Source organism: Ceratotherium simum, chromosome 30 (assembly GCF_057802395.1).
Source record: "Ceratotherium simum simum isolate JZ-2026a chromosome 30, ASM5780239v1, whole genome shotgun sequence".
NCBI lineage: Eukaryota > Metazoa > Chordata > Mammalia > Perissodactyla > Rhinocerotidae > Ceratotherium > Ceratotherium simum.
This window is the reverse complement of record NC_141929.1, coordinates 15,209,691-15,223,740: the sequence shown is the minus strand read 5'-3', so window position 1 is coordinate 15,223,740 and position 14,050 is coordinate 15,209,691. Positions and strand designations below refer to the sequence as shown.

The 14,050-nt window shown below is 50.4% G+C and overlaps 1 protein-coding gene across 2 annotated transcripts; it reads left to right on the top strand.

Annotated features, from left to right (window-relative positions):
• The first annotated feature begins 6,396 nt into the window (after nucleotides 1-6,396).
• On the top strand, nucleotides 6,397-12,431 carry TLE7 (TLE family member 7). Of its 2 annotated transcripts, none has more exons than XM_087419991.1 (10): nucleotides 6,397-6,461; nucleotides 8,626-9,032; nucleotides 9,140-9,162; nucleotides 9,340-9,398; nucleotides 9,912-10,124; nucleotides 10,231-10,472; nucleotides 10,672-10,813; nucleotides 10,964-11,117; nucleotides 11,658-11,731; nucleotides 12,046-12,431. In XM_087419991.1, the coding sequence occupies exons 2-10, from the start codon at nucleotides 8,722-8,724 to the stop codon at nucleotides 12,148-12,150; spliced, it is 1,323 nt and encodes a 440-aa protein (XP_087276117.1). In that variant the 5' UTR covers nucleotides 6,397-6,461; nucleotides 8,626-8,721; the 3' UTR covers nucleotides 12,151-12,431. The 2 variants fall into 2 exon arrangements, with proteins under 2 accessions (XP_087276117.1, XP_087276116.1); XM_087419990.1 differs by having other exon boundaries at nucleotides 10,964-11,129.
• The last annotated feature ends 1,619 nt before the right edge of the window (nucleotides 12,432-14,050 follow it).

Genomic DNA, 14,050 nt, shown 5'->3' with positions numbered 1-14,050 from the left:
CTTAGAGACCCGAGAGGCCCCTGAGCGCGCAGAGCTGGGCTGGGGCCGGAACCCCGCGCCCTGCAGGCCAGAGTCGGAAAGACCCCCAGAACGGTTAGTCCAGCGTATTGCAAACATTTCTTAAAAGAAGCGTAAGGTTTTTTTTTCCCCTAACGAAATCTTAGAGGCCCATATTGTAAACCCACATAAGTAGAGCTGCGGTGGAGGACTGCGAGGAGAGGGCAATTGCCAGCGCCCCACTGAGAGTGAAGTGCAGGGGCCTTTGCTTAAAGATCCCTTGGGAGGTTAGAGGTTAGAATCCAAGAGTTCCATAGCAGGGCCGTGGGTGTGGGGTGGGTAGGAAGAACAATCCAAGATGGGGGAGATGGACCCGCCGCCATGCTCTCCCGGGAAGGGCGTGTGGTCAGGAATGGCGAGGTAGAGGCTCCCCGTGACCGGGAGAGAGGAAGAGAGAGGAATCGCAGGGACGGGGTGAGCAGTGAGGAGGCACCTGGCCATGCCATGCCGTGTCCCGTCCACCCGGAGGGCCCCCCTCCTCCTTCACACTGAGCTCAGCCAAAGGCCACCTCCCTCTTGCTGGCCTCTCTCATCTCCTTGTTCGGCCCTGGGGCCCCTGCTCTGTACCCTCCGCCAGCTCTCTGTTCTCACCTCCGTCTAATATTTACCACTCTCTGCCCCCTCTACTTCGAGCTGCTGGTTTACCGCCTTGCCCTGTGGACTGCAAGCTCACTGGGGGGCAGCTTGTTGGGCCAGGCAGGACCTTGCTCATGAATAATTTCGGTGGATGACGTCAGTGAATCAATAACGAAGAAGTGTTTTGTGCCTGTATTTATATGGTTTATACGTTTTCATCAACAACGGGCGTCCAGGTGAATTCCCCCTGGGGTTCTAGTGCGGAAAGAGAAATTCCCGGGGTAGGGGAGCAGTACCATGAGCACAACCATCAAGTGCGCTGGGCTATGAGCCCGAATGTCTTACAGGTGAAGTTAGAATTGCCCACCAGAGGGCGCTCCAGCCCCCGAATAAAGATCTGGAGGCTGATTGAGGTCCGGCTCTGATCTTAACTCTGGCGCCAGTGTTCGCCCACCAGGTGCTAGGGTTCTCTCCCCTCTCAGTTGACTGTAGCTGGCCAGGGTCTCTGGGAAGGGGCACCTGCAGCTGGCTGGCTCTTCTCCTAGGAGAGCAAAGGTAAGGAAACCACCAGCTACACTGCCTGGGCTTTGCTGGATAAAGAGGAAGAAGGAAAAAGGCTATTGGGGCTTGCAATGCCGCTAACTCACGACAGAAGTCTTCTTATTTTTTTATTGTAGTAAATACATATGAAATTTACCATTTTAACTATTTTAAGGTGTATAATTCAGTAGCATTAGGTATATTCACAATGTTGTGCACCCATCACCACAATCTAGTTTCAGATCTTTTTCATCACCCCAGAAGGAACAGTGTACCCCTTAAGCAGTCAGCCCCCATGACTCACCCCCAGCCTCTGGAAACCACTAATCTGCTTTCTGTCTCTATGGATTTGCCTATTCTGGATATTTCACGTAAATGGAATCATACAGTATGCGGCCTTTGTGTCTGGCTTCTTTCACTTAGTGTAAGAAGTGATTGTTGATCACTTGTTTTCAAGGTTCATCCATGTTGTAGCATGTACCAATACTTCATTCCTTTTTCTTGGTGACTAATAGTCCATTGTATGGATATACCACATTTTCTTTATCCATCCATCTGTTGATGGGCACTTGGGTTGTTCTCATCTTTGGCTATATAATGCTGCTATGAACATCGGTGTACAAATATCTGTTTGAGCCCCTGTTTTCAATTCTTTTGGGTATATACTTAGGAGTGGAATTGCTGGGTCACATGGTAATTCTGTGTTTAACTTTTTGAGGAACTGCCAAACTATTTTGCACAGTGGCTGCACCATTTTACATTCCTATCAACAATGTAGGAGAGTTCCAATTTCTCCACATCCTCACCAACGTTTATTATTTTCTGTATTTTTTTTGTTGGTGTTATATCCATCCTAGTGGGTGCGAAGCAGTATCTCATTGTGGTTTTGGTTTATATTTCTCTAATGACTACTGATGTTGAGCATCTTTTCTTTTAATTGGTCTCCCAGACTCCAGTCTTGCCCCCTTCCCCAGTCTATCCACTGAAGAGCAGCTGAGTCCTACCAAATCACAAGTCTGATCATGTCTCCCCCAGCTCAGAACCCCTCAGTGCTCCCCACCCACTAACCCTAGAATAGAACACACATCCCTGCCCTCCCTGTCCCCACAACACGCACCCTCTGTGCTCCAGCCCCTAGAAAATTCTCCCAATTACTAAAGTACACTTCTCCTTTGCACCTGCTGTTCTCTCTGCCTAGAACATTCTCCTATGTTCTCTACCCCACTTCCCCCACTAACACCTCCCATCCTTCTTGTCTCAGACCTCACTCACCCCCATGACTTTTCACATTTGCATTATGTGCCCCTTCTCTGTGCTCCCCTGTCACAGCTCCCCTCCCCCATCATGTCACTTTCCACTCTGATTTGTAATTGCCAGTTCAACTGTCACTTTCACCCCTAAAATTGAAACCCACAAGGGTCAGGGCCAGGTCTCTAGGCTCAGCCTTGTGTCCTCAGAGCCCAGCACAGCAGGGGCTCGATAAAACTGTGCTGGCTGGCCACTTGGAGGGAAAGGTGATGGGCGAGTGGGTGGATGCACAGATGTGTTTGATTGCTATCCAGGCCCAGTTTGCTGCTTCTGCCCAGAAGCTCCTCCACTCTGGTTCAAACATTTTTGGTCCCACCAGTTGGCCACATGCGCCTGAATCTCAACCATGGCACAGCCTGGGTCCAAGCTGGGTCCACAGACATGGCCAAGGGGCAATAAGGCCATATTGTCTCTCCCCATCTGGGTTATAAATTCCTTTCTATGTTGTGGTCATTTCTCCTTTCCATCTTACACTAAATTCCTTCTTCTGTGCCCTTGACCTCAGCCATTCCCAGGACCACAGGAGTCTTCCTCTGTCACTCTTATTTCTCTGTTCCCAGCCTCTTCAGTATCTCCCACCTGCTTCCCTCTGCCCTCTGCTGGTAACTACAGCCCTGTTTCCCTTCTCTACAAAACCCCCTACTCCAGAGGTTTCCAACTTTAGCTCAGTTGGAATCACAGGGGGAGCTCTGAAAAGCCCTGATGCCCAGGCTGCATCCCTACTAATTACACAAGAACCTCGGGGCTGCTGGGACAGGCGCCTGAGCATCGGTGTTTCTAGAGCACCCTCGTTACCCTAACTTGCCTCTGAGTTTGAGAACTGCTGCTCTCCTTGGCTCTGCACCCCTCAGCCCGCCCCTATTTTTTCTTTGATTCAGATGTCTCAGTTGAGTACTCTACACCCCTACTCCCTTGCTTCTCAGCGTCTGACAGTTCAGTTCTTAGCAATCCAATGGCTGGCCCAAGAGAGCACAGAAACCACCCGCTCCAGGCTGCTGAAGCCAAATGGCCCTCTGTTCCTTCATCCTCCTCCATCTCCCTGCCGTCTGGTGGAGGGCCCTGTGGGGTTGTACAGATCTGGCCTCAAACCCTAACTCTAGCACTTCCTTGCTGTGTGACCTTGAGCAAGTTACTTAAACTCTCTGAGCCTCAGTTTCCTTAAATGTAAACTTCCCTCCTGGGGCAGTTATGAGAGTGGGCTGTGATAATGCAGAAAATGCATGTCCACTGTCCAACAGTGCCCTGTATTATGATTCAGACCCCCTGCCCCTTCTGGAAACCCTCTCCCTGGGCTGTCTTACTGACCACAGGGGTCCCCCACTGGCCTCTCTTACCTCTCTCTTTCTTTCCTCTTCCTCAGGCCCCTAAGAATTGCTAACCCTTTGTGAGCATTTGCTTAAAACCTGGCATCACCAAAGCCCTATTAACCTCCAGGTCTGACCACAGTGTTAGGAAGGATATAATCGTGTTGTCTCCATTTTACAGATGAGAAAACTGAGGACAGGCTGGCAACCTGTCAAAGCTCATACTGCTTGGAAATAGCAGGCCTGGGTTTCAAATCAGGACAGTTTGACAGAAGGGCTGGGCTCCTCACAGCTGTGCACACTCCCTCCCACTGAGAGAGGCCCAGGCTTCTGTCCTAGACCCTCTGTGTTCCCTGCTGTCTTTTCTAGATATTGCCAAGTTCCTAAATTTCATGGACTTAGATATGAAAGGTAAAATAGTGAAGCTTTTAGAAGAAAACAAAGGAGCATATCTTCATGATATTGGAAGTAACAAACATTTCCTAAGTAAGACTCAAAAAGAATTAACCTTAAGTGTGTGCGCTCTGCTACTGGTGGCCCAGGTTTGGATCCCGGGCGTGCACCGACACACCGCTTCTCCGGCCATGCTGAGGCCGCGTCCCACATACAGCAACTAGAAGGATGTGCAGCTATGACATACAACTATCTACTGGGGCTTTGGGGAAAAAAAGGAGGAGGATTGGCAATAGATGTTAGCTCAGAGCCGGTCTTCCTCAGCAAAAAAGAGGAGGATTAGCACGGATGTTAGCTCAGGGCTGATCTTCCTCACAAAAAAAAAAAAAAAAAGAATTAACCTTGAAAGAAAAGATAAATTGGATTGAATTAAAATTAAGAACTTCTGTTCATCTAAAGACACCATTAAGAGAGTTAAAAGGCAAGCCACAGATTGGTAGAAGACATATGCAAAACACACATCTGACAAAGGCTTCGTGTTCAGAATATAGAAAGAACTCCTGTGATTCAATGTGGCTCTCTCAAGCATATTTTTAAAAATCGTATAGGCCTGGATTTAGATCCTAGCTCCTCCACTTGTTTGGTGAGATCTTGGACAAGTCTCTGCGAGGTTCTGACCCCCTGAATTAATTCTTGTATTTCCAAATTGGGGATAAAATCCATGCCCATATGCTTCACTATTATGTTTCCTCTGAGAATCAGAAAAGAGGTGATTTACCGAAAGTGGATTGTGTTTCAAATAGGGAGTTACGTGTATATCAAGACCACTCCCATCCCCGCTCTCAAACCAGAGCTCCCCAAGGTCTTGGGCCAGGCCTCAGCCTGATCTCTGGTCCCTGGCACCATGCTCAGAGTACATGGGAGCATATATTTGATACATGAATGGGCAGGGAACAGCATTCCTAGATGACGGAACAGCATGAGCAAAGCATGAGGGTGGAAATGTACAGTCAAGTATGTTAGGGGTCAGGTTAGGGTACAATCAGGGGAAGAGTGAGAACATCCAGACTGGGCCTGGCTGGGGATGGATCTTAAATACCAGGCTAAGGATAATACTAGGCATTATCTGGAAGGCCATAGGCAGCCATAAAAATTTGGGGGAGAAGAGGTGTATAAATGAGGAGGAAGAGAGATAAGGAGCGACAGAGAGCTTTAGAGATTGGAGGTCGGGGTGGTAAAAGATTTCTCCCTAAGCATCAGACATTTCAGGACTTCCACTTCAAAAGACGTTGGCCAATGAAAGACAAAGAAACCAGAGCAGAAGCGAGAGTGCATTCAGTGGCAGGGGTGGGCCTGTGGCAGGAGGCGAATGCGAGGAGCAGAGCAGGAGAGGATCCAGCTTCACTGCCCCTCGCCTCCTGCCAGGAATGGACCACCAGAGGGGTCAGGCAGTGCTTCTCACGTGGGTCCCCAGACCAGGAGCGTCTCCATCATGCCAGAACTTGTTAGAAATACAAAGTCTCGGGCCCCACCCCAGACCCTCTGGGGGTGGGCCCAGCACTGTTTTAACAAGCCCTCCGGGGGATTCTGATGAGTGCCAAAATTTAAGAACCACTGGATGAGACAGCGCAGAAAAGAGAGGCTTCCTTAGTCTTCACTTTCAGAGACACTCGTGAAAGATGAAAGATCACAGAGCTGGGCTTGTTGAAACCAGAACAGGGGGAAGAAAAGGAAAAGGGGCCCCTCCTCCTTCCCATGATCACCATATTGGCATCAGCCCAAAGCCAGGCTTCAGGAGCAAAGAGGATCCACCTGGAGATGCGAAAGTGAAACAGCTCTGGGTACAGCTCAACCCAACTCTCCATCTTTGTGCAAACACTGGCTCTTGTGGGGCAGCCCAAACCCAATCCAGGACTTATCCTCCTAAAAATTTCTCACTCCTTCTTGCCTCCTGCCCTGAATTTACTTGGCAGACCGCCGTCTTATCCCTCATCCAAGGACACAAGGGTGAATCAGAAATGGCAGCCCAACAGTGGCTCCGAGGTAGGTTGTGGGTTGTGGCCACGCCTGCCCGGTGGTTGATGAGCCATTCAGGGCCTGGACACCTGACCCAGGTTCTGACCCAGGGCTTGATTATCAATTAGGCTCAAGTTTAAAAATAGCAGCACTTCCAGGGAGGGGGCAGTGCCTGGGTGTGGAAGGGAGGGTCCAGGGCTGGGGCAGGGGGTTCTCAGTGCTAGCTGAGTCTCAGGTCTGCTGACTTCCCATCTCCTGCCTTCAGAGGTGAGTTTCATGCCATGGGGGATTGGTGAGTGCCTATCTTGCCAGCAGGGTGAACCCCTAGTACTAGCATTTGTGTTGAATCTTCGGAAAGAGTTGCCTGGTGAGGGGAGGGGTCTCTGTATTCCCAGCTCTGATAGACCCCAGGGGGGATGAGTGATCTTGACCCTTCCTTCTCTTCTTTCTAGAAAGCCTTGTCTTACTCTTAGGGTGAAATCCTGGTTAAATGGCCTCACTGCCTTTACGCTTTACCTAACCCCCAGCGGGGGCCGGGCAGCTTGCCCACCCCTCCTCGCCCATCTTCATCACCCTAGGCTGGGAATGTGTGTGCTCCGGGCTTTCACCATCACCGGGACCAAGCCAGCCCTGGGGTCCCAGTGAAAGGAGCCCGATGCGCGTCAGGGCGAATTTGTTAAATTACTTAAACAAGTAACTAAGAATCACGAGGACCCCAAATTATCATCTGGGGGAAGATGAGAAAGAAAGGACTTGGTTGAGAAAAAGGCTCAAGGTCCGACAACTTTTAATTTAGGTTCAAATAGCCACAAATATGCAAAAACTATCCCAAGTTCTGCAATGACAAATCTCCTTCCCCTTCTTCCTTCTTATTTGCCGATTTCCATTTCCAAAGGCAGCCACTCTGCCTAATTTCTTATGTGCATACAAACACATGCAAAGATAGGTTCTAATTTCCATCCTTTTACACGAAAGCTGCATATTAGGCACAGTGTTCTAAACCTTGAATCCACCCCACCCCCCATTAACACACTTTGGAATTTTCCATATCCATGCATAAGTGTCCTGTTATTTTTAATGGTTGTATAGTATTCCACTTTATGCATATACTGTAACTTATTTCACCAGTCCCCTCCTATGGCCATTGGGTTTTGTCCAATGATCTGCTGTCACAAACAATGCTGTAATGCTTCAGCTTATACATATGTTATTTTGCACATATTCAAGAGCACTTTTAGGATAAATTCCTAAAAGTGGAAATGCTAGGTCAGAGGGTAACTGCATTTGTAATTATGGTGACTATTGCCTGCCTTCCTCTGATGGGGAGGTACGAAAGGAGACTGTTTAGAGCTGTATAGGGCAGGATTTGAACCTCCTCTCTGTGCTTCCTAGCTATTGGCTCACCTGTTCTGAGCTTCAGTTTTTAAAAACCTGCAAAATGTGGCCCACACAGTTGTGAGGATGAAATGGGATCAGCTCTGTAAAGTGTTTGGTTCAGGGCCACACACAGTGAGAGCTCAGAAAGTGTGGATAAGAGTGGAGTCTGGCGATGCAGCTGCCCCCTGCATCTTTCCAAGGGCGGCAGCCTGGGTTTCCGGGGTGTCTGTTGGAGCATTTGGGGAGAGGGCGTGTCTGAGAGTTGAGGATTGGGCCTGGTCATCCAGGCATTGCTTGCAATTGGAAGACCCCCTCCCCAGCGCTGCCTGTCATTTTGTCCCCAAGGCTTCTGATGTGCTCTGTAATGGAACACGGGGTCTCCCCAGGGCCTTTCTAGGGCTTACTCTTGGGCTTCCTGAAGAAAGGCACCTGGTCTGCCTTAAATCCTCAAAGCTCTGGTCCCTGGCACGGTCCACAAATAAACACACTCTCTTTCATTTATTGACTGTTTGCCACTAGCCTTTTATAATTCTGAGTATTCTACATGTGTGATTCCATTAGGTTCTCAGAATTCCCCCATAGGGTAGGAAAGATTAATATCACTGCCGGCCAACCTCTTCATTGTGCAACCTTGCCCCATCCACATGGAACATCACGTTCACATGACCTCTTCGAGTTCTTCCTCGCTGTCCCCTCAAGGGGGCGGGAGACCCCATGATGTGTGTGGAGTTTCCTGTTGCCTCCTGTTTCATTTACCTGGGGGCTGAGCCCTCATTTGAAAAGTGTCCGGCCAGACTGAAGGGTGAGTTTGATTTATAGGACCGGAAATGCAGTCCATGTGTCTAGAAGGAAAAATATAATGCCTGGTACTGACATCTCAAAATGTCTGTGTGAAACTTCTGACCTTAACACTGTCGCTGCCAACGTTGAGTATAAAAAGTTAGTCAGCAACCAGTCTTTTGAATCCCCACACCAAGAGAGGTGTTCCCGGACTCTTCTAGATAGACTCCACAGCGCACCTGCATATCTGCACCTGTTCTCTTTCTTGCTACAGGGGATCAGGACGAATTGGGACCCGAGGATCTGTTTGACGGGCTCGTTTCTCAAGCCCTAGAACCAGGGGGCTCAGGCACATCATCGATCTCAGAACATGAGCGAAGAGAAGGAAGAGGCCTCGTTCAGTATACTCAGAATTTATGATGAACCAGAGGAGAGGAGGAATGTGCCAGAAAGCTCCGGCATTGCCTCCCAGCATGAGCATCCAGCACACTCTGAACTGGACGGGGTGTATGGAACGCCCCAGCAGTCCCCAGGGCCCCTGACGCAGCACAGCCTGGTTTATCAGGAGATGAGCCCCATGACTCCGCAGGAGTGGGCCCTCCAGGCCCTGGACAGGTCTGAGCTCCAGGCCAGTTGGCTCTGTGAGGCGGAGCCAGGAGAAGAAGCCGAGTTCAGCCCCAGGTCAGTCTCACTTGAACCAGGCTGGTGGAGGGCGGGGCACTGTCCTCAGCGGGGGGTTCTGGCATGGAGCTCTCCATTTCATGCTGTTTCCTCTCCGTTTGTCATAGCTTCCTACCAGGATCCGAGTTTGGTAAGTCCCAGCTGGGACGGTGTGGCAGGGAGGGTGGTAGCCCAAGGCTGGGCCTCAGATGGGGGACTAGGAATGAGGCCCTGGTGTCCGGAGAGCAGCCTTCTCCCTGAATCCCGGGATTCTGTTGCTGCCAGACGCCCTCTCTGTGAGCGGGTGGGCATTGATATTTCCCTGCAGGCCAGCCTTGCCCTTCGCCTCCTCCCAGTGAAGAAGTCTCGTCATTCCTCAGAGCAATTGTAAGTGTCGTATTATTTTTAAACTTGGGATCTTTCCCTTCCCTGTTACCTCCCCAAACAAGAAACTAGTAGGAAGAAGGTGAGGGCATGCAATGTGTTCACACTGTCATTCTCTCTCTCGTAAGTGGTGGGTGTCCTGTGCCTCCCTGCTGCTTTTGAACTAGGCTGCCCTCCTTCTCCCACCACCAATATGCAGGGCCTTCAGCTCACAATGTCACTTCTTCTAGAGGATTCTGAAGCAGGCTCTGCTCCCATTGCTGGAGCTCAGAATTATCTCAAAACATGGCTCTGTTTATCAAGGAGGGAAACCTGGGCACCATCTGGGTTAGTGCAGAAGGATGTCAGTGGTCTGGGGACCCCAGATGAGGCACAGTTCTGCCTCGGGGTCAGAGAGGAGCTGTTGGGTGAATGGTTACGAATTTAGTCAGAGGACAGGGGCAGGCTGTCCCCTGTGGATGATGGTAAGCCAGGGCTATGGCCCTTTCATGGCCACCCACCTTCTCCTCTCCCCAGCCTCCTGTTCCAGATGAAGTGGTGGTCAGGCAGAGGACCCCACGTGAGTCCTGGAAGGTTGGCAAACTCCGCCACGGAAAGAAAGTCTATGCTGTTGCCATCAGTGGCTCAACTCACCACGTGTACACGTGTGGCCACGGCTACATCAAGGTGTGGGATGAGAGTGCTCTGCATGCCTGGGACAAGGCCCCTCGGGCCCAGCTGAACTTTCAGGTGAGGGGTGTTCAGGAAGGGCTTGGGGACCCAGACATGACCTCTGTCATGAGACTCAGAGCCCTGCTTCGAGGAGGTGACACGAGAGTGCAAACCGTTCCTACAGGACCATCAGAACTGTGTCCTCACCTGCAAGCTGTTCCCTGATGAGCAGAGCCTGATCACTGGGGGTCTGTCCCGGACCCTTACTCTATGGGATCTGGCACCTACACCCCGCATCCGGGCACAGCTGGCCTCCACAGGCCCCATGTGCTATTCCCTGGCCATCTCCTCCAATGCCCAGATCTGCTTGGCTTGTTTCAAAGGATTTGTTGAGATTTGGGATTTGCAGAACCAAATCTTGATCAGGTAAGACCTGGGGGAGGGCTTGATGGTGAGGCCTTTGGGAAATCAGGTGTCACCTTCTGGACCCCACTTTCCCCTCTGTGCAGTAGGACTAGGTGAGTTGGTGTGGAGAATATATCTGGGGTCCTCCTAGGGGTTTCCTGGGCCTGAAACTTCCAGGCATCCCACCAGTGCACGACCTTTTGAGTTGTTTTCCCACCAGGAAGCACGAAGTCCCTGAATACGGATCCCGATGTGTGGACATCGTCGGCAATAAGTTCTGGACGGGAGGTGAAGACACCAGCCTGTATTCCTGGGACCTCAGGAGCTACCAGAGGCTGCAGCAACACGATTTGCAGCATGAGGTGCCTGGTCGGCCCCCGCTGGACTGAGTGCAGTCCGCAGGGACTGGGAGTTGTGGGTGCCCGCAGGGGCGGGGTCTGAGTTTGAAGAGGTGGGCACGAATGATGGCGTTGGCAGCTTGGAGCGCTGACTCCAAACCTCCTTCCAAACAGATCCTCAGCATCACCCATGACCCCAGCGAGGAATGGATGTTAGTGGGCTTGAGAACGAGTGACATCATAATCCTACACTCGCACCGGAGGGAGAAGTTTAAGGCTGTCATACATAAATACATCCACCACCACAACCTCAAGTTTGCCTCCTGTGGTGAGGAGCCAGGTGACACCTGGGGGTGTCCTGTCACACTACAGGGCGTCCACTCACCTGTAGAGTCTGGGCCCAGCCTGATTTCAGACTCTTCATTCCTCCCTCTCCAGCCCCAACCCTGGGAGACCCAGGCGTCCACTTTCGCGCTGCTCTCGCCTCTGTGTCAGCCTCCTTCCCCCCACCAGTGTTTCTCCCTCTGCTGGCCTGGTCCCCTTTCCCATCTTCTTTCTCCACTCACTCGCTCTCCTTTTCTGGCTCTCTCTGTAATGATAGCTTCCCACACAGAATGACAGCCTGAAGACGCCAGCAGATGGAGGAGGCACGAAGCCCCATCTGATTGTCCTGGTGTTCAGTGATACATGATCCTGTGTGTGGCAGGAGGGTGGGGGCGGATGAGGGAATGGTTTGGTCATGCCTCTGATTTTTATAGACGGGAAACTGAGGCATAGAGTTGCCCTTTCCCTAGTCTAGTCTGGAACAGAGCTGGGACTAGAACGCAGGCCCGGTCTCTGGCCTCTCCATCTGTCTTTCCTTCGCCAGGGAGCTATTTTGTGACCACAATGGACGAGTCCATCCACTGCTTGGCTGCACCTTCTCTACAAAGGTTGTTTCAGGTACTGGTAGGAGGGGTGCGTAAACCCAGGCACTCAGAGCTTATAGCTCCAGATCCCAGTTGTCAGGTCCCAGAGATAGTGCTGGAAAGTACCTCTGAGGTGGCATCCAGGGCCATTTAATAGATCGGGGGGAATGAGGACCTAGGGTCTCGTGAACTCATGGATTCCACCTTGAGCCCTGATACCTGGCCCTGTCTCCAGACTGAGCCTCAGGTCTACACTGAGCCTTGAAACAGCCCTAAGTGAAGCCTTCACCTCTGGCTCAAGCCTGGCCCCTGCATGTGATCCCTCTTTTGCCCCCTCTTTCCCCCTAGGTAGAGGAGTCTACAGAAATCCTGTGCTGTGATGTGTCCTCCGACAACCAGTATCTGGTCACGGGCTCCAAGAACAGTGCCACGGTTTACCAGCTCTTGTATTGACGGTTGCGTGCCACGGGCCTGCTGGTGAAGACCCAAAGGAGGCCAGCGTGCTGAGAGGATGACCTCGGGGTGCTGGGCAAGGTCGGCACCTCCCACACCTCCACCTTACCCTTGATGGCCGGTCATCTGTCGGTTCCCCTCCCCCAACACACATACCTAGCCTGCCCTCCCAGGTTTTTATTGTATAGCTGAGGGATTTTTCCCTTGTTATTTTTCTCCACTGATTTATGGGTTTTGGTGGAGAAACTTGCCTTTATATTAATAAAATAGAAAAGCAAAAACCGAAATCGCCTCCATATGTGGTCAGTTCTTTCAAATAACAAATTCGTGATGGATTGTGGCTGCCCCCATTCAGCAAGTTCCAGGGCGGGGGAGGAATTTCAGACCAGACTTCGTTTTGTTTGTAACTTTTTTTGGGGTCAGGGAATTCTTGGAATCTTCAGAAAGCTCACAAAGAAATGTATGTACATGTATAAACTTTCAGATCGTTGTCTGGCTTGGTAGACCAACGACGCTCAACTCTTGACCCAGGTTAAGACTCTGTGAGCTGGTCTAACCGTACCCCGAGGACAGACTCTCTCTCCTTTTAGCTTCCTAGTTCATGATACCTGGCTTTATCTGAGTCTTTCAAGGCCCTGATCCTAACTCTGGCATTTGCTACCAGTCAAAAGCTGCTTATCTCTGCTTCAGGGCAGGTTCCTCATATTTGAGGATGTGATGATGTAATATTTTGTCTGGTCTTCTCTAGGCTGAAAAAACCCCAGCTCCCAAAGTCAAGCCATGTATGCATGCTTTCTAATCCTCTCCTGTCCCGCCTCTTTGCTTGGTGTTGGCATGGCCAAGATAGCTAGCTGTTAGAGCTGTCACCGGGAGGAGGCTGCAAAGCCAAGGACCAACAGTGCCATCCTTTGCATCGAGATACTGTCAGGAATACCTAGTTCTTTTTTTTTTTTTGAGGAAGATTATCCCTGAGCTAACATCTGTTGCCAAACTTCCTCCTTTTTCCCTTTTTCTCCCCAAAGCCCCAGTAGATAGTTGTATGTCATAGTTGTACATCCTTCTAGTTGCTCTATGTGGGACACCGTCTCAGCATGGCTTGATGAGCGGTACCTAGGTCCGCACCCAGGACCCCAACTGGTGAACCCGGGCCACGGAAGCAGAGCGTGTGACCTTAACTGCTACGTCACCGGCCGGCCCAGGAACACCTAGGTCTTGCCGATGAATCACGAGTGAAGAATGTGTCTCATTTCTGGGCCAAGGCTAAAGGAGTAGGGGTGTCCCCTCCAGGTTCTCTGTCCCCTTCTACCAGCTCAAGGCAGATGATGTGGAGGCCCTGGTGGACTGCAGAACCACGAGGTGGAAGCATCCTGTGTCCACGAAGCAAACGTGGAGAAGAGGTGCCCACGCTGGACAGTTGTGTGGAAGAGAAATAAACTTGTCTTTGAGCTGTTACACATTTTGGAGTCTATTTGTTCCTACAGTCCTGGAAACAGCAAACTTTTACCTAAAGGGCCAGGTAGTAAACATTTCAGGCTTTGCCGTATGGTTTTTGTCCCAACTGCTCAACGTGACTATTGTAGCATGAAAGCACCCATAGACGATACATGAATGAATGCATGTGACTGTGTTCCAATAAAATTTTATTTCTAAAGACGCAGCGGGCCAGATTTGGTCTGCTGACCCCCGCTGTAGCCAGTGTGCCTCTAGATAATATAAGTAATTAGCGTCCATTTAAAAATATGATGCAGAGGGTAGAAGCCAACAGTAGATCTATTCTACTTCGTTAGTTACAAATAGACTCCAAAATTTATAATGAGTGTCTATTGATGGATGAATGGATAAACAAAATGTGATTTTATATAAATAATGGGATATTATTCAGCTTTTAAAACAAAGGAAA

Coding starts and splice junctions, on each gene's coding strand:
- TLE7 (XM_087419990.1), top strand. CDS start 8,722: ATGAGCGAAGAGAAGGAAGAGGCCTCGTTCAGTATACTCAGAATTTAT. Junction 9,033..9,139: donor GAAGCCGAGTTCAGCCCCAG/GTCAGTCTCACT, acceptor CGTTTGTCATAG/CTTCCTACCAGGATCCGAGT. Junction 11,732..12,045: donor CTCTACAAAGGTTGTTTCAG/GTACTGGTAGGA, acceptor CTTTCCCCCTAG/GTAGAGGAGTCTACAGAAAT.